Source organism: Xiphias gladius, chromosome 11 (assembly GCF_016859285.1).
Source record: "Xiphias gladius isolate SHS-SW01 ecotype Sanya breed wild chromosome 11, ASM1685928v1, whole genome shotgun sequence".
Lineage (NCBI taxonomy): Eukaryota > Metazoa > Chordata > Actinopteri > Istiophoriformes > Xiphiidae > Xiphias > Xiphias gladius.
In genome coordinates this window covers 25,717,933-25,743,696 of record NC_053410.1, presented here as the reverse complement: position 1 = coordinate 25,743,696, position 25,764 = coordinate 25,717,933, and the positions used below count along the sequence as shown (strand labels likewise).

The window sequence follows — 25,764 nt, the reverse complement described above, 5'->3', positions numbered from 1 at the left end:
AAATGTGTCTTCAAAATTAGCATGATGGATGTAGGAGCCATAACAGAGTGCCTTGTCACATTTGGGGAGAAGATGGCCCTTTTCTTCAAAACCCTCCACTTTAACTGCTGCCTTGGGGGCAGAGATACAGACACACCTGTTCTGAGGGTGTTGTACACCACTTTCTCCAATGTTGTTCTCCTGGCAAATAGTGGTGACAATGTTGCACTGTTGCAGCTGCGTGGGTTGCTTGCAGGCTAACATGCAGTGTCTCTCAACCTTTTGGACACTCTTATCTCCTCCATGGCAAGTAAGTCCAGAAGTCTCGCTGTCTGGATCCTGGCGGGACACTGCTTGTTTAACCAGAGGTAAAGTGTCTGAGTGACTCCTGTGAACAGGCAGAGAGGCTGGCTTTATAATCTGTAGTGTCCTGCCAGCCTGAGGGGTGTCACTGGTTGCATTCATGAAAGAAAGATTGCAGCAGTTAATTTCTCTGGTAGGAGGAGTTGCTGTGCAGATCTCACTGACAGCCTCCTTTGGCTCCTCCTGGCAGGTGTAACCTGGTCTTGCAGTCAGTGTGGAGGGTTTTATTACCTGTGTGGAGCTCTTGGAGGCATTAAAGTGGGACTGACAAGAGAGGGTTGATTCCAAGGAAACAGTTCCCCCCTGTTGGTACAGCTCCAACACAGGATGCCTGGCCTCTGCCATGGAAGTCCTTTAAGAAGAAAAAAACACAGTATGTGGATGTTTCACACTTGATCAGCTCAGATACAACATAGCCAGAACACAGAAAATCCTATGTACTGGCGATTTTAACGGCAGTTCCACTCCTAAATAACACTAAAGTTAGGCTAACACTAATCCTTACCTGGCTGTCCATCCAGGCCAGATCAGATAATCACAAACCGTTTAAAGAAATGCACAGTTATCTATCTTAACACCAAAAATTTTAACGTCATCGCATGCACCCCACTCACAGAAGGCTGCTCTTCTGTAAACTCGGGTCCTTTAGAACATGGCCGGATAAACCTGATGGGGGCCTCAGGGCAAAAATGAGTGACTGGCCCCCATTCCTCGACTTTCCTGTGTAGCATATACAGCTGTCCTGTGCTGTAATATTATACAGCCTCAGGCTTGCTGTGTGGTAGTTTGATTAAACAAATTTTACTGATGTGTGTCTGATGTTGTCTAATGATGTCCCAAGTAAAACAGTATCAGCTGAAATGGCATGGTACTCCAGTGCCACAGTACAACACCATGGCACAAAGTGCGGTCAGGACAGATTACTAGACTCGGTGAAGTTACTCTTTAAATCCTGTAACCAAACCTTATACACAAATCTGTGTGAGGACTCCTGGCATCCACAGTTGAGAACAGATACTGAACTGTGCATCTATTGCTGACTGGTCCTTGACAGATGATGATACCATGACAGTGAATGGGTAACGAGCAGTTCAGTCCCTTTTTTTTCACTAATAAATGTCAGGGTTATGACAGATTAAAGTTTGGGGTATAGTTACTTGGTTCCTTTTTTTTCTTGCCATTATGGCCTCCACTACAGCCTTTTTGTAATGGCATGTATCTGCTTTTTGTCACAATCCCTTAGCTACTTTAAGATACTTCCTAATTTTTGTATTTAGTTAAAAAATGTATTTGTAGTAAATATACAATTCTTTTTATGTCATCTCTTGGGAGGTTCTTTAAGTGTCTAGTGTACACTCATTACAGCATCCCCCAATGAAAAAATATATTACTGAAGTTATATGGCCAGCCAGGTTACAAATAAAGCTTTTTCTGCCTTTTTTTTAAGCAATGATAAGTTTGCAATCACTTAAGTAATTTCATAATAATAATAATAATGACAATAAATATGTAAATAAGAAAAGAAATACAAAATATTGAAAACTTGCCTGGTAACAGCTCTAGTCAAATCTGTACCAAATGCGACTGAGATGTCAGTGCCACTTACAGTCCACTCTATATTCTGTACTCTGTAGTGCATGTGCTCACAATGGAAACCTGACCAAATTAAGTGTAGTCAAAAAAGTAATGATAATGCATAATGCAAAATAAAAAAACAGGTACACTATTGTCCCACAGTGCAATGAAAAACAAAAATGGAGAAGCTAATCATAGCTGCAAAACATTAAAACCATTTGTGAATGGTGGTGAAACAGTTCCCGGAACAACTCAGAAAAAAAAACAATTACATCTTTGGAGCAACAGTTTGCCTTCTTTCTGAAAAGTTTAATTGGGGTAGATGCAGTTTGCTTAAAGTAAACAGTGTACAGCATGAATTAGTATGTAAAATGGAATTGGGACACATGTAAGACACATTATATTTGAAGAGAAATTAGAAAAAATTAGGCTTTCTGCAAAGTTTTAACCCTGATACAATGCTTCAAAGTATGCTAATATTCTAGCAAATGCCTTTACATTAATTTGATAAGTTAAATGAAAAATAAGTTGCAGTCAGTTCATGAACATGAGCTCATAAATGGTTCTGAATGTGAGCAGTAGACAATTTAATTTGACCTGATTTAAACTAACAAACTGATCCAAAAACATTGCCTTAATGATAAAAGATGAGTTAATTAATTAATAGGTTAGATTTATGGTTGCATGAATGCACACTTCAGTCAGTTCTTCAATTTAAGATTAGGATTGAAGCCTGAATGAGTATCAAGATCATTACATTTACTGGGCTTTCTTGGCAAGATCTGTTTTATCTGACGACCAAAATAACTGTGGGAAAGCACAATTTTAAGCATATGTCCTCAACGATGGTGTGTTTTAATGCTGAGGACTGTCATATGCACTCAAACCAAAGCTGCCTTCTCGAAACCTCATTAATGTTGCTGCAACTGTTTAACAGTTCAACTCTTGTACAAAATTTTGTTAGAATCATGTTAACGTATTGTACCAAAATCTATAAACACAAGACAAGAAGCGCAGGGGGTTCAACAAGTTGCTTGATCAGATCCCTAGGATAAAAGCACAGAGCAGCATAGACAGGAGAGAATCACAAAAGAAGGCCCTAAAACTACATGGAGCAACACTCCCATACCTCAAACCATTCAAACAACTGGACAAAATCTTCTCACATAGTAATGACATCTGATCAGCTATAGGACCTCTCAGACGTATTAAAACTGGTTTGGGGAAAAAAGATTCTGAGAGCAGCTGGGGACCTTTGCTGCCTGTCTTTGCCCATCAAATCTCAGTTATGGTGAGAATCCCTGGTCTAAGAGTAACATGCAAATTATTGATTTTATAAAGACAGGAAAACCTTCAACCCTGATTGAGATAAGGAAAGCAAAAAGGAACAGATTAAACACATTCAAGCATCGCCATTTCAGTTATAGCCAACAAACAACAATGACAATTTTAGCTTTATTGGTTTATTTCCTCCAACTCACTGGCTCTATCTACTGGGTTTTGATGAAATTTAAAAAGGATAGTTAATTAGTTTTTTGGAAAATATTGTATATCAGTCCTTTGAAGTGGTTACCCTAGGATAGCGTAAAGACTGGAAACAAGGGGAAACGGCTAGCGCGGCTCTGTTCAAAGCTCAGAAACACACAACACCTCTAAAGCTCACCGCTGAACATATTGTATTTCATTTAGAAAGTCAGTACATTAACAGAAACGTGGAGTCACATGCTGACAAACAACACTTTTCCATCCACCCAGCACTTCTGTTCAGCACTGCTGGCTATAGCGCAGGTAACTAGACATGGTTGACGAGCAGAGATTTTGGTATTTGCACAGGCACAATGGTACCAAACTCGGCAACCTCACTGTCACTACAAGACCCTGCACATTTCTTTTTTACATTTCTGTCTGTGTATAGATGAAACAAATGAGACGAAAGGTTTTCACCAGCGAGCTTTAGAGGTGTTGGAAGGTGTATATTTGAATTTTGGACAGAGCCAGGCTAGCTGTCTCCCTCTGTTTCCAGTCTTTATGCTAGGTTAGGCTAACCACATCCTGACTCCAGCTCTGTCCTGAACACACAGATATGAGGTTGGTATTGTTCTTCTCATCTCACTCTCAGAAAGACGGTGACTACGTGTACTTTCCAGAATATTTAACTATTATACTGAAAATGGCTGCAGAGTGATTTGGATGATGTGAATAGCTGACCGGGTCCAGATTATGTCATGAGAATGTGTTCATCAGCAAGTCACAGGATTCAGACGTCTTTGCTTGTTAACAGCGTTAAGTCCGAAGGTGTGTTACATCCCTGCATGTAGTGTCTCAGATATTTGAATCGGAATTTTAGGAACTTAATTTAAAAGTTATTGGGCCATCATAATTTAAACCTGAATTTTGTATATATATATATTTTTTTTTGTCAGATGCTGTTTCATATGCTAGTTTGATTAGATTCAACTCCAAAACCTGGTGTTGCCTGATTTCAACCGTGTAATTTAGATTTACCAAATTCTGATACACACAAATAAAAGGCTTGGGAACTGTTCAGGTTCTTACTCATTCAAGGACGTGCAGTGTCTTTTGTTGCTAAATTTACCCCAGGAGGTGGGCTGAACCCCCTTGAACCAGAACCAAAGGCTTTTACATCACACCCCTTTGGCACACCGTTCTCACACTCAGATTCACACCTATGAACACAAAACAGACAGAACACAGTATACCTCCACAAACATATACATTAAGAATTGCATACATACACACACATACAAGGTCACTGTATTCCTCATGAGAAAAGAGGATTTTAACATTTTCACCCACCAGCTTACCTTTCACAGTGATCTACTTGCCGTTGAGGCTCTATCTTCCCCTCTTTCCTCTCCCTTTCAGATGAGTCGGGTGATGGGTGCAGTTCCCTAGAAAGCCGTCATCCTCCCCCCCTTCACATCCACAGGTGACCTCTCTCTCACTTTCTATCTTTAACTCCACGCTGTTCACTGAGCTGCCAGAGATCCCTCTTTGTCCTCCTCCACAGCCTCCTCTTCTCTCCCTCCTTTGTCTCAGCAGCCCCAGCTGTGCACAAGATGGAGGAGACCTTGAGATAATCCGCTCCTACATCTGATTACAAATGTGAGGATGCAATCTTCAAATCCCTGCTCTGTAGCGGAGAATCGAGCTGGTTACTGGTTGGCTTATCCGGCTGTAGTAGGAGACGGATGGAGGGGGAGGGAGAATGATAATGGGAGGAGATAGTCAGGCGGCCAGCGTCATTATCCCTCCACCTGGGAAGAGGGGAGCAGGGTTGATGCATGAATGAATGTGTGCGCTAGAGATTATTAAGGAGAAAATAAAGAAAACATCCCCTTATTTCTCTTTCTTTGGCTCTGATCTCCATTCTGTCTTATTTACCTTCACTCACAAACACACTCAGTTCCACTCTTACCTCAGTTACTGCTTTAGTTTCACACTCTCTGTCATTCTCTCACTCAACCTCCTTGCCGCCCTCCCACCAACAGCAACCCACTCTTCATCACTATTACTGTTTCTATGGAAACTGCAATACTCAGTGGGCCTGTGTGTGCGTTTGTTTTTTTTTTTTCAGGCGACAGTGAAACAACAGACAGCCAAAACAAATCAGCTGGGAACTGCTCGTGTTTGTGCTTTCACACAGCAACTCATTGCTTCTCAATTCATTATATGTCCGAAAACATGGAGGACACAAAGGACCATGATGATGTTAACAGATGGCTGGCACAAGCACCGCCTGTAGAGAACAGGGACGTGGTTTCTTTGATGTCCCCCACACGTTTGTGACAGGGCTTGGAGTTTAGTTTTACCACCAGCTGCTTTTCTGGAGCAGGAGAATCTCAATTTGGTCAAATGGGAGGAACCCTGGAATCCTGGAGCTGGTCTGGGATCGGCTAGTGGTAACTGCCGTGGCCAAGATACTTGTCAACCATGCAAATGTACCCTAAAACATGCTTGTCTTTAAGCCTTGTGCCATAGTCAGACTGAAATTCACCTGCCACGGAACAGGGCAAGACACACTCCCTTCTGGTTACAAACTGACCCATCTCCTTCACTTCACACGGAGTTCGATATGTGTGAACTTTGACAGGTGAAATCTCAAGGCTCCTCAGTCGGCTAGAGAGAGGTGGGGTGGGACTGCCCTCTCATTCAGGAAATAGTATATATTTACATTCTCGTGGTATATCTGCAGGTGAACGAACACATGCGGCAGAAAGGATCTTGTTTGGCTGCAATGAGTGTAAGAACAGTTCACAGAATGACAGTAGGATATTTGAGAAAATGCTGTTTAATTGACAAATGTGTGGACTGCTGTTGTTAGCCTGCTAGCCGTGCTAGGTCCTGTAGCCTGTGCTTTTATCCACACGCCACACTACATTTCAGCCGGTGGATTTTGGTCTGTTCCTGGTCTTTAGATAGCAATGGAAGTTCCGGCCTCCTGTACACATTTGTAAAGTGTGCAGGAGGCCTAGAGTGGAGTGGGGAAGTGGGTGGTGTGGTTCTGTGATTTGCTCAGTGGCACTCTTACCTCCGCTGGTCACTCACATCACATCAGTAAATGGTTAAAACATTTATTGCCTGTATTTGGTTTGATGGGGTGGTTCCGCTCATGTGATGCCCTTGCACAAATCAATAATTTGATACTGATTATTCATTACGGAGAGAGCCTTTGAGTCAGTGCACAGCAGGTCAAATCTCTCTAAAGGCAATTCAATCCAAAATACAGTATATGAAGAATAAAGTTTAAATGGAGCAGTTCTGTCAAGGAAATTCTTATTTTCCCCATAGCCTACATAATACTTCCAGGAAATTTCCGGTTTTGACGGTGGCTTCAGCTTTATTCCTGATTCTTGTAACCTTCTAATACAGACATACCCAGTGGACAAAATTACATTTTTCAGGTGACATATTTTTACTGGATCGCTCTGTTCCATTACACAAAAATATAGCAGGGAGCTCTGGCTTGTGAAATTGTCACATAAAGTATGTTATAAAAACTAAATGTTGAACACAGTTCTCTTTTATCTGACAGTGTTTGGACAGATGTTCAATAGTTTTGGCAGTGCAACGCAACATCATCAGGTAACACAGTGATACAAAATATATTGTAGCATGTATAGCATGTTCTATCTCTCACCCCCTTTAAGTGTTAGGACGGAGACCTTATTACATTCACAAACAATTTTACATTTTGACACACTGATCTGCAACCAAATTAAAGGAAAGATTTTTCAAATTCGACATAAATACAGTTCAAGATCTCAAAAGGTAGACCGTTTATAATGAACCCTATTTGCTTCTATCCATCATATTAGATGTTAGAACAGAGGGGTCATTTGACAGCAGCTGAGAGATTAATGGGGGAGAGATTTCTGGGGGAAGCTGTCGTTTGGTTTTCCTCTCAGTGGAAGATGTGCTGTGAGGGTCACAGAGAGCGCCGATAATGGCACTGTGACTCACATCAGCTGTCAAACCGCTTAATTATCTTAACTGACTGCAGGACTCACAGTTTGATTTCAATCACACTCCAGAGTTACTTCTGGACTGCATGGTTTAAAAAAACATAATGCAGAAATCCTGATAAAAATCAGGTTTTAAAATGACTGTTGAGTATGTTTACTTCACACTTGTATTTCAGCTTTGAGTTATCCTGGTTTTGATCATATTCAGGATGTGACAAGTACATGAGAAACCTGGTTATTACGCTCCCTGTCAAAATTACTCCAAAAAATAAATAAATGAATCACCAATGGGATACTAGTGTGTTATCACTCCCACAAAAGGAATCCAACATGCACAGATCCGAGTGTTGGTCAGGCAACAGCATTACAACATGTAGCTCTTCAGGTTAGAGAGAACAAAGCTGAGCCCGGTTACCCGGCTGGTGAGAGAGTCCTTTAAAGAGGATGAAAGGTGACCAGGAGGAGAGGGAGCTGGAGAGTGCAGCTGTTGGAGGAAACCTTGAGAGAACCTGACTGGGACAGAGCCACTTGGCCAGCTGGAGGATAATGGAGTTACATCCACGTAGCCTTTCACTCCTCTTCCAAGACACTACAGAGCAGAGAAAAAACTATAACCTAGTCGGGGAAGTAAGCTGTAGGAAGTTGGGGGGTTTTTTTTGTACCTCCTCACCACAAGCACCAGCACCAGCACATTTACAAATGAATTCTTTTGTTTGAGCATCCACTCCTTAAACAAAGTGAGTCGTGACTCACCTTGTTTTTAGAGCCTCTCACCCACCACATACCCACACGATTTGCATCTCATTTTCAGAAGTTTCAATATATACATGGAGGGGTCAGACTGGCGTCAAAGGACTCCTTTTACTGTGCTGGACAGCAGGAAATACTACAGCTTTTTGAAAGCATGTGATGAGAAAATCAGTTTGAACATTTGTATTTCTTTTGTTTTCTCATAAATTATTATAATCTCTCATTATTATGTTTTCTTATGATGAAAATCAATAAAAACCTAAGATGAGTATGTTTTTTTAATGCCATGGTCACTGATTCCCAGACTACATAAACCACATCAACCTTGCTCTGCCCAACTACTGTTGAATATTCACACTAATCAGTAACAACAACTTCTTACACAGAAGTGTAAGTCAGGATATCCAACAGTGGCCCCTGTAGGCAGGGCTGTTTATACTGATAAATATTCTACAGCCTACCCATTATTAGAAATACAAATGTAGTTTGTCCTGTGGCTTGTGCTTGGGGTAAAGGACACGCAGTTATTAAAATCACAAAGCTTCATCCTCTGAGTAGCAGGGCTTTGCTCAGTAAATTCCATGGCATTGGCATTCCCATTACATTAGAGGAAAAATGTCTTGTGCATGTTTAACATTTTGGCCTGAGGGTGGACAGTGGAGTATTAAGAGGGAAGAAATTAACCTTGACAGAAACATAAACCTGAGCCTAAACATAAGCCAAACCTTGGGTGCCCCATTTTCCTTTTTGTTCCTCTAAGAGTGCAGACTTGGATAGACCCCTGCTTTCTGGGTTTACTATATTCCAATTGTGTCAGATGTTTGCATAGGAAGCAATGGACTCTCATCTAGTTTTAGACCTGTAAATCACTGGCCACATCTCAGGTTTGTTTCATTGATTTAGAAGAAAATTAAGAAATTAAAATGAAGCCTTGTTATCAGGCTACTTGGGATCCTGTTCAGATGAAAATTTACAACCTGGAACATCAACAGCTTCTCTTCTGGCTATATATAAAACACCATTTCATTCATTACCAGTGCAATCCAGAATAGGAAGTTTTTTTTTTTAAATCGTCAGTATGTCTCTCAGACACATTCTTTGCATAAACACTGCCAGGAGATCTTCGTCTCTAAGAGGGCCATTTCGACGTGTAGGCGACTGCATAACAACATCAGGAGGGCTGGAATTTCTAACACTGGTCCATGTGAGTGATAATAGTGACTTTGAACATGGCAGAGTAAGTGGTGCTAAGCATGGTTCTATCATCCTAACAGCCTTTGTCTCTGGCTTTCCACACACAATCATTTGAAGCCCTCAGTGGGATTGTACCCACCGACTTCATCTACCAGTTATTATAATTTTGTAGACTTTACTATGCAGATTACACTAATGTTTAAAACAGTTGTCACTGCGAATTATCTCTGAAACACTAGTCATGACCCCAGTGACACCAATGGAGATTAGAGTTGTATATCCAAGTATGTGTGTTTCCATCTTATTGTCTAGGTAAGAGAGTGTGTGTTGGGTGGGCTGGCTGACAGCTGCGAACAGATTAAGGCCAAGATTTTCTCAGAGCATCTGTGTGTGTGTGTTTCTGTACGATGTTACTTGCCTGAAATTCCTGAAGTATTAACGCATGTTTCTGTGTGTTTGCAGTGCATATGCGTAGCTGTTTAGGACTGTTAGTCCTTACATTGTTTCTTCCATTAGGTCTCAGTCTCTGCACTGCTGTGTGATCAACGCTGTTTGTGTTTCGATTCCTATGTCACTGTGTAGTTCTACGTGCTATTTACGCACTTTAGGCTGTTCACGCACGCTGCGACGGCTTGACGGACCACCCATACAGCCCACGGGAGGACCATCCTTCTGCTTCCCGTTCGATGCAAAAGACCTCATGGAACTGAGCCTTATAACCTCACAGGCCCCCACATTCACATTTAGTAGGCTACAGACTGTCCACAAGGGGGAACTGTCTAGCTGTCACCAGATCAGTTTTACACATGCCAACCTGAACAACTGTTAGGCAGAAAGTAACAGCCGCAGCGTAAAACTGCAGATGACGACATAATGGATGAGCACCACAAGTGAAGCTTACTCTTTTTACAGCCCTCAATTTGTCTGTGTGTGTTGGGCTTTACATGAATATTTGTACCACCTGTCGAGAACGTCATCCCGTTCTTGGACTTGGCATGCGGCTGCAGAGCACACAATGTGATATCCCTTTCTGATCATCAATGAACTGGCCACAGAATTGAGTTTTCTCAGGCACTTGTCCAGTGTAACCTTTACACCCACCAACATTTTCTGTAGTGGGCTGATCCTGTTCAGGGGGTCTGGCCCCATACCCACGCTCACGAACTGGAACCACCAGACAGTAGGTAGTGTGTCCCTCATATGAAAAATACTAATATTGCTTTGAAGTGGTATTCAGGGGTAAGTGTGCACAAACCCTCCACAATGGATTATATAATGACACATACGGAACTTAATAGAAATGGTGATAAATAGGGGCCCCGTGTGAATGATGAGGCCACCCAGTCGTCCCCTTTGACACCTTGACAGCAGAGAGAGGGGAAGGCTGGGAGGATTAATGTTCTTTTCTTGAAAGTAAGACCTTATTTTCATGATCACTTTCAGTATTACTGTACCTGCTGACAGTGCTGAGCCTTCTTAAAAAAACTCAAAGGGATCTGTCTTTTCTATCATGCGTGTGGTTTTGATGTATCATGAATAAGGCTTTCCGATAGAGAACCAGCAGTCTGCTGGCCTTATGGTTGAATCTTTCTACATTCACACGCCTAACGTGAGGGTGAGTGAGGTTAAAAAGAGGCTGCAGCCATCACTTCCAACCTCTCTATGTGTTTATTAGAGATGATACAGTGTTGGCCTTTTTGACATGTATACAAAACAAACAGAAAACAACAAGACAGCAGCTTCGTCTCCATACTGGTTCTGACGTCTGTTTTCTTGTCATGTGACATTTCTGGGTTACTGTCCTCGGATGGAGAGCATGAGTGTGTGATTGGTGATTTGTGTTTAGCATTCTGTTTGGTTTTTCAGAAGGTGTCTGATGATGAGGTGATGGGGTTTTCTTTCCTTACTAAGGGCGTAGCTCTTACTGACTGAGGTACTTATCGCCCTCTCACAGTCAAAGCACAACCTACACTAGGTTTTAAAAAGCTCTGGCCCAAGGCTGTGCCTCATGATCACATCATGTCAGAATCCGTGTTAACAGCTGCTTAACTATTTATCAATATTAAAAAGGTAAAAACACTTTCCCCCACATATCCAAGTCAACGCACTAGTTATGGTTAGTTCTGTGTCAGTTGAATTATGTTTTCTGTTGTTCTTGGGGAGCATCGTCATGTCTGAGAAAATAACTCTGATGGTGTCATGATGATATCTCAACTGTGGCTTGGAGATTAGGCAGGAAGGGTCTAATGACAAGATGCAGTCCAGTTGCCTTATGGGCAATGTAGCACTTTTGTTTTTTTGGAGCTTGACCCACGCTAGTGACTAAATGTCAGGATAACTCAGCCTTTGCTGCTTCCATTTTGACCAGTTTTTAACCATCTGTCTCTTCTGAGTTGCACCACTTTATAGAAGTGCAATACTGGATCACTAGAATACCCCTTAAGGGTAACCCTGGTCTTTATAGACAAATTTATTTTGTAAATTTGCTGTGGCCTACAGCTTGGTATGTACAGTATAATGACTCTCAATACTACAGTTCCCATGAGCATCAGCAGCTATTTCAAGGGAGTCTTCTGCCAGAGCCATGTAATCAGAGAACAAAACACTGCTAAATGTTGACACTTCGACACTGGATACTTAATGTAACCAATACCACTCACTACATTATAAAGAGCTGACGTGAAACCTGGACTTTCACACTCTGATCCAGAAGTATGGAAACTTCAGTCAGAATCACATTGACATTTCTATCAACTCAAATAACAACAGAACCATTACTTGACAGTATGTTGTTTGTAGGTTAAAAACAAGAATGTAAGTGATCTTAAGTTAAAGCTGTAGAATGGAGGGAGACTTTAGCTACTGTGGAGAACAGTCTGTCATCATTCAAAAGCCATCCTTATGTTAGTGAAGAAACTAAGTATAATAAGATGCTCACTGACAGCTGTTTCCCTGACAGGATGTTAGTGTGGGCACAGCCTGGACCAACCCTGGGCTTTAGTCGTGTACCAAATCTAAACATGATATTTACATTGACCTGTCATATTAGCTAAATCCATTTTGAAACATCTGTTCCTACAGTAAACCGACTGAAAACCTGTGAGGATAAAAGGGAACGCGGCACCCTGACTGCTGGCCCTACCTGCAAGTAGATGTGTGTGTAACAGAGAACTCTGGGGCAGGATATGGACTGTCTGTCTGTACTGTCTGCTTCAGGCTGCTGGCCATTCTGTTTCCCACCTATCCCCCAAACCCAACATATACAATTGCTTTTGAAAATGGACTGCTTTACAATCATTCTTGTGGAGGGATGAGACGTGTGTGTCTCTCTGTGTGTGTGTATGTGTGGGTGTGCATGTTAGTCATGTGTCCAGTCATACACCCCATATCTGCATGGTCTCATCCTGTGAGTTTCTCTCCTCACATTAAGGCGGTCTGATCTGTTCTTTATGCCTCAAACCTGCTGGGCACCCAGTCTTTTGGAGCCACTGTAAACTGGTGTTTGCAGTGTTAGCCCCCACCCCTCCTCGTCCCACACACACCAAAGGAGGCTGACGGCTGCCTGGTGCTCGTAGGAGGTTGGCAACAAATCAGGAGCTGGAGGGAGAGTCCACTGGGGTCCTTCTCCAACAGGGACCAACTCTTTCAGAAAGATCTCGTGTTGTTTTCTTTTTGCCATGGAACAGGAGCACCAGTAACATCAGCTAAAACCTTGTAGCTCTTTTAGCGTGTGCTGCTGTCGATTTCAGATTAGGTAGTCCAGTCTAATCCAGAGCCGAGTGTTGGCTCATCCACAGACTCCAGTCCACGCTTCTCTGTGGTGTGTCTGTCTGTGACCTTGTGGCCTCAGCTCCAGCTGGTGCTCTGGAGTTCTTGGCGTAGCCAGGACGGCAGCGGTTGGCCCAACCGATTCAGCAGACGCAGCAGCTCCATGTTGTGCTCACGGTAGTACTCAGCTAGAAAGGCACGTGACTGTGCGTGCACACACACCAACACACCGGCACGCGCACACACACCGGCACGCGCACATACACACCAGCATGCGCACGCACACACACACACACACACACACACACACACACACACACACACACGCACGCACGCACGCACACACACACACACACACGCACACACACACACACACACACACACACACACACACAAGGAAAGGTCAGAGATCAGGGGAAGTAGAAGAAAAATATTCTGATACAATATACAGATGCAATGAGTTAGTCCTACTTTGTCTGTAGCTCTCAACTCCAAATCCACTAGTTTCCTACTGAGGAGGCAAAACCCTTAAAAACACCTCAAAAGTATAAAATTTATAGTTTCATTAAAAAAAGACTTTTACTTAAAAAGCTGAACAATGTAGTTTTTAACAAATAGTGACTCAAGCAGGAGGAAACTAAGCAGATTAATACACATTTGGTGCTCTACTACAGTGCTTCTTCAAGTAGATGCTGCACCCCCCTAGTGTGCCCTAGAACAGGCCAAGATTTGATCATTTCCATTTTTAATTTTAAATTTGAATGGTGTTTTATTACTTTAAATATGAAGCTACACCTATTTGAACCACATTTTTATCTGATGACTTCAAATATATAAAAACTAAAGAAATGAGAAAAAAAATATCAGAATAACCTTATTAAAAACTCTAGTTATGCCATGGCTAATGAGATGACAGCACTGCTGCCAGTGCTGTCACAGTGATTTAAAAGCAGTGACTGCTTCAGAGTGAGCATCGTAAAGATTGATCACTGTAAATAGAGCTCAAAGATATGCTAGTCAGACAGCACAGCGAAAGCTACTGGGTTAACATCTTAATGGAGAGGTTGTGGCTGCTTGTGGAACACAGATAGTCGTCACTATCCAAGTTCACAATCAGTGTGCTGCTGCCGATCCCAACATCATATCTCTGTAAGCTAGTGATGTCATTGTATTCCTGAATCTCAGCTATTAATTTGGTGGCCGTGATGTTATTATTACTGAGAGAACTGATGGTCTAAACTATAAAAAAATAAGATCCAAGTTTTAGTAAAATAAAATGATCCTTTAAAGAGCCTGCACATGCCAGTCAATGAGTGACAGTGATGACAGTATGAAGTTTAGATATACCTCAGGACTCATCTCTGGGTACTTCCTGCCTTTACTCTTCCCCAGACATTTTGCTCGACCTCCTTCCACCCGCTGACACCAGAAACCTTTGCTGTCATCATACCTGCAGACACATAATATGTTAGAGTAAAACCCTTCATACACGTGGTATCTGGAAACCTTATGGAAAAAAAATATGGAAACATTGCTGTGTTACTCTACATTAGAGCCTGGGTGTAGTTGAAGATGGGAGTGACACCGAGGAATCTCTGGATTCCATCCATCACCAGCGCTGGGTTGGACCGCAGCAAAGCTCCGTCCACGATGTGCAACTAAAACACAAACACACACACCCTTGTTTAACTATATTTGTGGGGACCCTTCATTGACATAAAGCATTCCCTAAACTTAACCATCACAACTATGCCCAACCCCAAACCTCACCCTAACCTAAACCTAAACCTAAACCTAAACCTAATTCTAACCTGAACCCTAAAACTAGCTAGGAGGATATCTGTAAGTTTAGTTCTGAAACCTGCTTTGAGTCCATTTAATATATCCTTAACTGGCATATGATGTGTTGCTTAGTGTGCTGAATGGTATCTGTAGCAACAAAACCCATTTGGTTCCTCAGAAAAGCACCTTAATATTCTATCCATATGTTTAATCTGAAGTGTTACATCTATAACTGGGACACTAGGGGGCAAAAGACTCAAGTGCACGTTAGAGACATCAAAGCAGTTATCCATGTACAATATGCTATGTAAGTTATAACCAGGGACATCATGTCACTAAGTTAAGCCTGCATATTACAGCTCTTCAAAATGTCAGAGTCACAGTCGGTTAATTGTTAAGTTTAAACATGTAAACAGAACACGCTGATTTAATCTTGGCTGGATAATGACTGCACAATTTTAGGGTTTTCCTTGTTCACAACACCTCAGAGGGATAGTAAGAGAGGAGGGGTCAATACTAAATGACTTGTTATGATCCCTTTTCAGAAAGCTTGTATCTTTCACAAATCCTTGAAGTTGCTGCTGTTGGTTTATTATGTTGTTCCCCAAGCTTCATGTTTTATGTTGTGCTTCTGAAGTTCACTGTAACTTTATTAACAGCTACTATTTCCAGTATAATTACAAATGTCACATCTCTACCAGTATTATCACCAGCTCCTCCACAGGAAACTGGTAAGCAGAGATGCTAAGTTTTATGTTTTACTATTAGTTGAAACTTTTCTGGGAAACAGGCTAACCTAATGCATTACCATTCCTATGCAGATTTATCTTTATCTAACTTATTTCACTAATGCTGATACTGTTATTCCAGGTGTTACAATGAGGTCAATTAGACAGTTTGAGACCATTTTGCAAAGAAGCGAACCATTCATCAAACCAAGCCTATAGTACATAAGTGTCATCTGGATGAAGTATTTCCATTTACCTGCCAAAATAATAACACACATATTGACTTCAACTGAGCATAAAATGCCTTGTGAAGGGAAGCATTAATAATACCATTTTCATCCATCTTTTCTATAGGACATGTTGTAAAAATACCTGGATGGACACCAGCTGTTGACTATCATAGTGAACCATAGCAATGTCCACCTGCTGCAGGGTAGGTTATCAGCTGGTGTGTGTTACCTGGCTTGGCTGGTAGTATTGCAGCCAGCGCTCCAGGTGAAGAGCATAGGCCCCAGGATTAAGGCAGCGTCTCTGAAGGGCCAGCAGATCCTTGGGAGCCGAGGGGCCTGCCGTCATCACTAAATGGAAAGTGTTGTTGAGGGCTGCAGGGTCCTGGTGGGCCCTCTGGTGCTGTGGTCATTAATACACACACAACAATCAAGTTTAACAGTAAAGAGGCCACAAGGAACCTGTACAGTCTGACACAGTGCTGGATGTGTGTGCAGTTTTACCAGCGGAGTGGATAATGTTGCAGAGCGTGTGATGGTTTCTTACCTGGTACCAGGAATAAGCCCTGTCAGATGGGTTGATGAGCACTGCCAGAATTTTGGCTCTAGGTAGCAGCGCAGCAGCTCTCTTAGGAGCTACCTCTGTGTCAAAGTAGTTGGCACTTTTTTCAAACATGTAATCTGTGCTGACATTAGAAGGGAATGGGAAGAAGTCCATGTACCTGAGAGAACACAAATAAAACAAGTACGAGTTAGCTCATGCCTTAAAAAGTCTTAAGATCCCCAAACCATTTCATTATTAATTGCGTTATCATTTTAATCACAGTAATTTGTGACATTGGTCAACAGAAAAGAATCTTTAATGTCAAAGTGGAAACAGATCTCTACAAACCAAAGTACAAATATATGAATGCATAAGTATTCGGCACGTAAGAGAGACCTTAGTCAACATTTACAGCCCATTCTTCTTTATTAATTTGCTCAGGCTCTGTGAGTGAACAGAAGTCACAGAACTCTGACTCTTTACTCCAGGACTTTCACAATGTTGTTTAGAAGCTTTGGTTTTAGTTTCAGGGTGGTTGTTGTTTTTTCAGTTAATCAGTTATTCATTTAGTGTCTGGTTATCTTTGTCCTGGCAGTCTCATGTAGGTTTATTCCTGGTGTAGTGTCCCTAACCTGCAGCTCAGCAAGGAAACACTGTATGAAGACACACAAAAAGGTAATTTTATACTAAAATATCTGTAACTTTGGACTGGATTTGTCCCCCATCTTTTACAGTTTAGTCGTTTTAGAAAGATCACTTCACTGTAGGATGTGCCTCACTATCTGTACTTACCGTTTAAATGTACATATGTCCTGTAAGTATTGTATTAAAACAGACTTGAAAAACATCTGAACCTATCTTTTAATCCCCGCAAACACCAGTTCAGCTGAACTGGATCTTAGAAAATAAGACATCTGAAGAAAGAAAAAACACCACAAAAAATAAATAAATAAAATCAAATTTAAGCCATGCTGTATTTCAGACTGTGACTGAGTATTAAGGACTTTCTGACAGCAGTGTGCAGAATGTGGTAGGGCAGTCTTTACCAGTCAATCCCATTGTCATAGTTTGCTCCACCGAAGAACTGGATTTCCTCGAAGGTGGTGGGGCTGGGAAAGGAACTGGTGATTGCTGGGTGGAGGCTCAGGAATGAATGAAGCGCTGTAGTGCCTTTGAGTAAAGACAAACATTTATCATAATGAACAGAGATATACAGACAAAGATAAAGATGAAAATGCAGATGGAGAGAGCATGCTACCTGTTTTTTGTGGTCCAATAACGAGGAACTTGGGTAGTCTGTCACAGGTTTTTTCTTTAGACCAGATATCTTTGTGTCTCTTGTCATGACAAGGGTTCTGAAAAATAACGTGGTTAATTTAATCTTTTATGATATCAAGGAGCAAATACATTCAGCACTTCAATATTGGAATTCTGTCACTCCAATAGTCACATTTCCAGCTTTTTCCACCAGAACACTTAAAGAAAGATAAATAAAGTCAGTTGAAGATAAAATGGAATTTTAAAAAAATGGAAAAAAAATGTTGTACACCTGTGGCTTTTACTTTCACCAAGACAAACAATATTAAAACTTTTGCTTGATTTAATGATTGACAATGATTTACTGATTGGCTATGATGTATATTAAGAACAGTCCAAAGGAGATTAATACAAGGACTACATAGCTATTCCTATCAAAAATACATTAAAATAGTAGAATGTCCAAAGAAAGTCTTTTCCTCCCCTCCAAAGAAAGTTCAAATTAATCTCAAACAACTGTCTGCAAGATATGATCTGTAAGTCTTCAAAAACAAAATCTATATACTAACCTGCCAGAGTGGGTCTCTCTCCTCAGGGAAAATCTGGAAGTATTTTTCAGCAAGACGGACGGGGGGCAATGTCTGCAGCCTGAGGTTAGTCCAACACTGGACAAACTTCACCAAAGACTCAAAGGTGTACAGACCCAGCCGGTCATTGCCATAATTAGACAGATGGGTCATGAAGATACTGATCTGGATTGAGGGGACACAGTGTATTTTACAAGTTAGTTTAAAATTTACTGGAACTGTTGTTCTAGGGCTCAAACCAGCAGTTAGCTACATCTGAGAAAATATCAAGATCTGATTAAGAAATTTAGAAGAATAATGATCACTATTTAATTCACACAAACAAGAAAATATAGCGACATACATATCCATGCATGCAGAACAATACATCAAAACACATTTAATAACACTTAAGTTCCTTTATTTAGCATTAATAAGCAGGATATTAACATTTAATATAAACATTATAATGTAGTTTTAAGCAGATTCAAATGTTTATTAAGGTATTTGTAAACTATAACTCCTCCTGGGGCCACCCATAAGTCAAGGATGGTGAATAAACAGCTAATGAATGACAGTGTGGTAAAATAGAGCTATAGTTAAAAATAAATAAATCCAGATCTAGAAATATTTTTATTTATATTTTATAATAATATAAAATATGTATTAATATGAGGAATTGGAATTGTTAACACATACTTTACATTAATAAAAACTATCTGAGACTTGGGACAGGACTGCAGACAAAAGTAGTTATAGACAATACCAATAAGACAAGCAATAAAGATAAAGAAAGTAAAAGTACAGTAGATAAGGAATATAAAAGGAACCAGTGTATAAATACTTTAAATGGTAGGGGGTAGATAAAGTAGAGTTATTAGATGTTTTGAGTATAGAGTATACAGAGATGGAAGCAGTAATGCAAATAGTGCAGAGCATGAGTGCAAGGGCAAGAAGAGGTATGACTGTTTCTCTCCAGCAGAGGCATGGTCATTTAAAGTGACGACTGTAGTGGGTTGCATATTTAGGTGTTATAGTTTAGTAGGCTGATAGCCTCGTCAAAGAAACTGTCTGAGTCTGGAGTATGCTCATCTGCTCCTGCAGACCCGGAACAGTTTGTGCTTTTTATGGCTACAGTCCTTGGTGATCCTACGTGCCTTACCAAGGCAATGCCGACGGTACATGTCCTTTATGGCAGGGAATTTACTACCAGGGATGACCTCTGCTGTCTTCAGGACTGTGTGGAGAGCCTTGTAGTCTTGGGTGAAGCAGCTGCCATCTAGTTTGTGAGGTTGTAGAGTCCATGCTATGTACAGGAGGGGGCTGAGTACACAGCACTGAGGTGTACCTGTGTGGAGTGTCAATGACAAGGAAATGAGACTGCCTATTCTCGCTACATGGGGTACCCACTTCAGGAAGGCATGGATCCAGTTGCAGATGGAGGGGTACAGTCTAAGGTCAGACAAGCTCAGAGGGCACAATGGTGTTGAATGCACAGCACTGATGATGATTACCTGATTGCAAATGTAAGTGCAACAGGGTAGTAGTCATTCCGGCAAGTGATGTCAGGTTTATTGGGGATAGGGACAATGACGGCCCACTTGAAACAGTTTGGGACACTGGCTAAGAGACATGTTCAAGCTGGTGAAGACCTCCACTAGCTGGTGAGCACATATCCTGAGGACACAACAACCTGTGCTACCATCTGGCCGTAGGGCTTTGCGGGAATTGACCCTTTTGAATGAACACCTCACATAAGCTTTAAATAGAGTTATTGTGAAACCCCTTGTGTTCCCATGTAGCCTCACGTCAAGTAGATTATTAACAACCCAGCTGGACTTCTGGAGGTTGCACCTGGCTCATTACTGGGCGGGGTTTGTAGCTGTTCTCGAATGCAGTGCAAAGATGATGATCAGATCAGATTTTTCTTGGTAGGACAAGTGATGTGTTGATAGAAGTCCCCTACACAACGAAAGCCGACTTGGGATATGAATTCTTGAGTCCATTAATAACTCAACTCCATACAGCTTGGGCTCAGGTCTTATCTGCCTGTGGCAGTATGTAGACAGTTGTAAGGATGACTGAGCTGAAGTCAAGCAGGAGTTAGAGGGGTCTGACTCTAGTGGTCAACAGCTCCATATATATGGGAACAGTTACAACCATGTTCCACAAGGTGTTAACCATAAAACAGACTTGCCTGAATGCTCTGTTCTGTCCCAGCTGTAAATGGAGAATCCACCTGTGGTAACGGCAGGGTCCGGTGCTGCCAAATCCAGCCATGTCTCAGTGAATGCAAAGACACAGCAGTTTCTAATGTTGCCCTGTTGTTTCCATGCAGTCAGTCCATCTAACTTATTATCCAGGGACTGGAAATTGGATAGAAAGATGCTTGGGAAAGAAGGACTGCTGTACCTTTTCCAGGATCTGAGCAAAATCCTGACCTACTTACCCTTCCTTGTTTTATTCTGCTGGCAAGCTAGACAGCAGCAGCTGGAAAAGGGGAAGCCATTCGCCGGGTCAAAAATTATTTTAAAGTAATGATCCGATGTTGTCGTTCATGCTGGATGAACAGTGCATGATTTACAAAAACAGCCAAGAATAACAAATTTAAAAAAAAAAAGAAAATTTTGCAGAGTCGAACTCTAATCAGTGCAGCCATTTAGTGGCACACGTTGATGAAAGATGTGGCTATCCGCTTACAAGTGCATTATAGTGTGTTATAAACGATTTATCAAATATTTATAAACTGCTTATAAATGGTAATAGGGGCTCTTAATGTGAAGTGATACCACATATCTATTACAATTAAAAACAAACCAGTCCAAATAAAACTGGATACCACAAGCAGACAGATCAGTTCATCGTGTTTATGTATGTTCATGCTTTTGTGTATGCATTGGGGGTGGTTTTCTTACAGGGTTTAGAAGGACAGTGAGGAAGAGTTCCCCTCCTCTGATGCTCTTGTCCAGCTCCTTTGAGCCTCCTGGGTATTCATTATAGAAGATTGTATGGGTGAACAGACCACAGGTCTGCCTGGGCAAAACCTAAAACACACAAGGAGATCATCAGTTTTTTTGTTGTATATTTGTATAAGTGTGCATGTTCTTCAGTCTCAACCTTGTGGACATTTTTACAAATCCGTAACATTTTAGGTATTTTTTTTTTAATATCAGGATTTAGACTGTAGTAAGACGGAAGTCAGTAATTAGCCAGGGTTAAGGCAGTACAATACTACAATACCAGGGATCTCCCAGCCTGATCTGCAGGATCAAAACTTTGGCTGATCTGTGCATTTTTTGAGCAACTGGTGTAGCTAAATGAAGCCTGATCCATTTTTGATCATTTCTTTGTTTGCTCTGTGTATTGCTCACAAATGCCCCATTGCAGTCCATTAAAAGAATGGAGCTGCACAGCATTAAAAAAAACCAAACAGGAACAAGCAATTTCAATTAATGTGTCAGTATTCATCTGGGAGCAATGCACAAGGGTAAAAAAATGTTATTTTGCATGTATTTCAGTCACATTTGGCAGATGTATCAAACATGAACTGCTGCTGTTGGCTGAAAACTAGATTTGAACTATTTTATTTGCTAGATTTGTTTCAGCTAGAGATGCAGAAAGGCCAAATTCAAATCCTATCAACAGATTCACACTGAAACTCTCACGCACTCTCCCTCTGACATAAAATACAAAAAGAAAATATACAGAATATTATTGGAGATTGGTTTTTAGTTTATATGGCTTGGAGATCCCTTCTCCAGACATAATCTATTAGGGTTTCTTTTCACAAATAAAAGTGCAGGTCTATGACCAAACAGCAGTGAGGCATTTATCTGGCTTTGATTCACACAGTATTTTCAAGATGGGTTACTAGCAAATCCCAGTTCCTACTGTTATATTCATGATCCTCTAATAAACTTGTCAACTAGAAAAGGCTGGAGTTTGCATACTGTATTTTTAGTTTACTTCCACGGTGGTAAAATCATATCTAGGGCCTGTACTTCAAAGCAAGTTCAAAATACCCAGAATATCTTTTCGTTATCTGGCTTCACTAAGCCTTACAACTGCAATCACAATATGCGGTCACACGACGGTGGTTATTAACTCGGTAAGTAAACCCAGGTTTTCCCAAGCGCGTTCACATAAAAGGGACAGTGTTTGAGCACATGACCAATCGCAAACATGGACAAGTCTACTGGATGCAGAGCAGCATATTTTACAAACGAAGAGCAAATTACAATATTAGAAAAATATGAAGAAGTTAAAGACACAATCCAAGCTAAAAGCAACAGTTGCAGGTGCCTAATGCAGGAAGGACAGCTGGCAAAAAAAAAAATAAAAAAAAAAATTGCCAACTGTGTGAAAGGGTAAGTAGTTAGGCTTATAATATCAGTGCCCCATCATTAGGGTACAAGTAGATCTGACTATAATTACATTTGTGTACTTTGTGTACATGAAATTAGCATGTTGCTAAGATGTATTTTTATGGCTTATATGACAATTTTAGCCTTATTCTTTCAGCTGCAGCACCGGTGGTGTCAAAGGGACTTGGGAACAAATACAAATTAAATATAAAAACATAATTCAAAACCATAAGTACGATTATTTTCATATCTTATAAGTACAAAAAGTACAAGGCTTTACTGCCTCAATCACCCTCTGTTGTAGGATGATATTGGTATAAAAAAGCACAGTGAAATGGTTTTGACATTGCTTGGAGCCTACTGTAAAGAAAAAGAAATGAAGAGAGAAGGGGGCCCTCCCACTCTTGCCCTCCTACGAGAACTTCTCATAATCCACAAACCAAGCTCCATTGGATCTTCTAAGAATGGTAATGACATTTGCCAAGAGAACTAATTGGTCAGTAGGCAGTTCTTTCATACACGTATTTCTGTTATCTCGAACATAACCTGCCCTGGAGCATGTTAGGTGGTGCAGCATGGTACCATGGCGATGTACACTAGTTAGAAGTGAACCACTGTCATAACCCTGAAAACCCAGGGTAAACCTGAAGTTACCTCACTAACCAGAAATCCAGCTTTGTACTACAAGCCTCTGGTCCTACTCACAATCTGTTCCACTTCTGCCCTCTAGGAGGAGCTGCAGGTCTTTGTCAAACAAAACATCTACTTCAAGGGTAGTTTTTTCACTTCTGCAAAAAGGGACTCTTAACTCTGCCTCCTAACACTGTACCGCTGCTATGCACCATGCTCCTAAATGTGCAGGTTTCTCTGTCTACCTGAGTACTATAATTTTTTTATTCATTTATTATGTGATATGTGATACTAATGTCTATGAGACATACTGCTGACAGTTTGTTTTCGGTACAGCTTTGTAAGAAGGCTCAAATTCCAGAGACTTTGTGTGATAATTCAAGTGAAGTCAAGTTTCTTTGCTGTCTGATAGCGGAGACTTAATAGAGAGACTGGAGAATGGAGGTAAATGGAGGGATGCAAGTTGTCAGGACCCCTCCATTTGTGGAGCTCAAAGGCATCCAAGGTTTACATTTGAATAACTCAAAGGCAACCACCATCATTTTTGACTGAAAAGTGTGTCACTGAGGAGAAATGCTTAACCACTGGAACTTCACTGCAATGCAAGTATTGTTTAAGGACTGCTTACTGACCTGGATCCCATTATGGATGAAGCCACGGCGGTATCGAGCTGGCCTCAGATGGGGGTATTCCTCTGTGCTGGTCACCTTGATGCCCCACACAGATTTCCAGGCCTCGTAGAGCTGGCTGTGAACTGGGTAAACCCCAGAGTGGTGTGGAGCCACTGCGTATCCCATATCTGTCGGGATACCATGCTCCTGCAGAGAGGGAGGTGTGGATTGAGGACAGGATGCAGGCAAATGAGGTGGTAGAAGGAGAAACAGGCAAGAAGGCAGAAGGACAGTTATTGTCAGGAGAGCTAAGAGCAGGGAGGCAAGGAAGAAAATGCCAGTCATATGCAGGTGTGCGCACCGCTCAGCTGCAACATTACAACCAGTTACCGGTTTTTATGTTGCAGCTAAATGGTGTGTTTGTGTATCATGTATGCATGTGTACGGACGGACGGACGGACGGACGGACACACACACACACACACACACACACACACACACACACACAGATACATATATACCCACACACATACATACATACATGTATATATATGTATGTAAATACATGTATATATATATGTATGTACATACATACACACACACACAAACTACTGTATTGTATACATTGGTGCAAATACGCAACATCTGTACAAACTTCCACTTCAGTGTTGTTTCTACTACTGTTTATGACACAAGAGAATAGGCAAAGAGAGAAAAGTTCTGAATACTCTTTAAAGCCGACACTACTCATGTAGCCATATAGACCTTACACTTGCCCTGCAGTGCCACGCGCCTTCTACCATTTCTATTACCGCAGACACGAATCCTCTTGCTACAAAACCCCCTTTATATGATCATGTAGCCAGCAAACCTACATTCTCCTTCCTCTCTCCTTCACACTGTGTTGCTGGCCATGTCTACATTGTAGTAGTGCTGCTAACCTGAGCAAAGATCTTGTTGAGCCTCATTTGCTCAGCCAAGACGCTGACATTGTGAAAGAGGTGAGGCTGCATGTGGCTCCACATGTGAGGAAACCACCAGAAGTCCATCCTGTGCTGCAGAAGCATGTCATCTCCCTGATCTTCCTCATCAGTACCTGAAAAAACATACACACACACACACAAACACAGTTTTAACATAATTATCGTAGCCTGATCCACATTAAATGCTGTTTCTATGTCAGTGTCAGTATAAATTATAATTCTTCTGTTATTGGTTATGTTCGGTCAGATTATAGTGTCAAAGTAAAAAGATGGCACTGTTGCATACATATTACTGGCAGATACCCTGAGCTGACGTATTGGAATCGATATTGGTCGCATTTACACCATAACCTTGTTTCATTAGTTCCACTAAGTGTACCGGTGTTTTCTTTAAAATAGTTTAATGAAAGAAAGGTTTACTTAAGTAAGTAAATATGAGGTAGTGGTGAATATTTTTGTAGGAACCAAGAGTCTCTACAGTCACATTGTCAGGAAACCTTAATGTACTTTAGGGTCCCTTACACCCTTAATGAAGCCTGTTAGGCAGTGAAAAATTCGTGGGACTGAAAGTCCTTTAGCTATTAACCAATGTGCATATTAACTATTGAGTTTTTTTTTTTTTTTACTGAAAGTTAGTAAATTTATTTGCCACAGTTATTTTGAAACTTATTGTTTTGTGTTGTTAATGTTAGTATATATAAAAAAAATTTTGTGGAAAAAAATACAAATTTCCAACCTATCACAATAAATATTTTGGGACAGAGGTGGCCTAACAGAAGCATGCTTGTGATTAAAATGTTGCCGCTTTGATCCTCAGATCAGCAGGATTAATCTGGCTGGGGAAAGTGAAAGAGCAGCGCTTGCCCCTCCCCCAATACCCCAAAGTGCCCTTGAGCAAGGCTTTTATCCCCCAACACCACAGATGATACTGTGCTGTGAAGGTTCAGATCTGTGCAT

General features: G+C 41.2%; 1 protein-coding gene across 1 annotated transcript in view; it reads right to left on the bottom strand.

Annotated features, from left to right (window-relative positions):
* Positions 1 to 10,996: 10,996 nt before the first annotated feature.
* The window catches only part of ndst2a (N-deacetylase/N-sulfotransferase (heparan glucosaminyl) 2a), a 51,515-nt gene continuing 36,747 nt past the window's right edge, over positions 10,997 to 25,764 (bottom strand). Inside the window, exons 5-15 of the mRNA XM_040138907.1 lie at positions 24,766 to 24,920; positions 23,846 to 24,031; positions 21,135 to 21,263; positions 18,223 to 18,405; positions 17,655 to 17,751; positions 17,443 to 17,566; positions 16,400 to 16,574; positions 16,085 to 16,255; positions 14,664 to 14,773; positions 14,463 to 14,565; positions 10,997 to 13,319 (exon numbers count right to left, since the gene is read on the bottom strand). Of these exons, the coding sequence (XP_039994841.1) occupies positions 13,194 to 13,319; positions 14,463 to 14,565; positions 14,664 to 14,773; positions 16,085 to 16,255; positions 16,400 to 16,574; positions 17,443 to 17,566; positions 17,655 to 17,751; positions 18,223 to 18,405; positions 21,135 to 21,263; positions 23,846 to 24,031; positions 24,766 to 24,920 (1,559 nt within the window). The 3' untranslated portion in view covers positions 10,997 to 13,193. The remainder of the gene's footprint in view (positions 13,320 to 14,462; positions 14,566 to 14,663; positions 14,774 to 16,084; positions 16,256 to 16,399; positions 16,575 to 17,442; positions 17,567 to 17,654; positions 17,752 to 18,222; positions 18,406 to 21,134; positions 21,264 to 23,845; positions 24,032 to 24,765; positions 24,921 to 25,764) is intronic.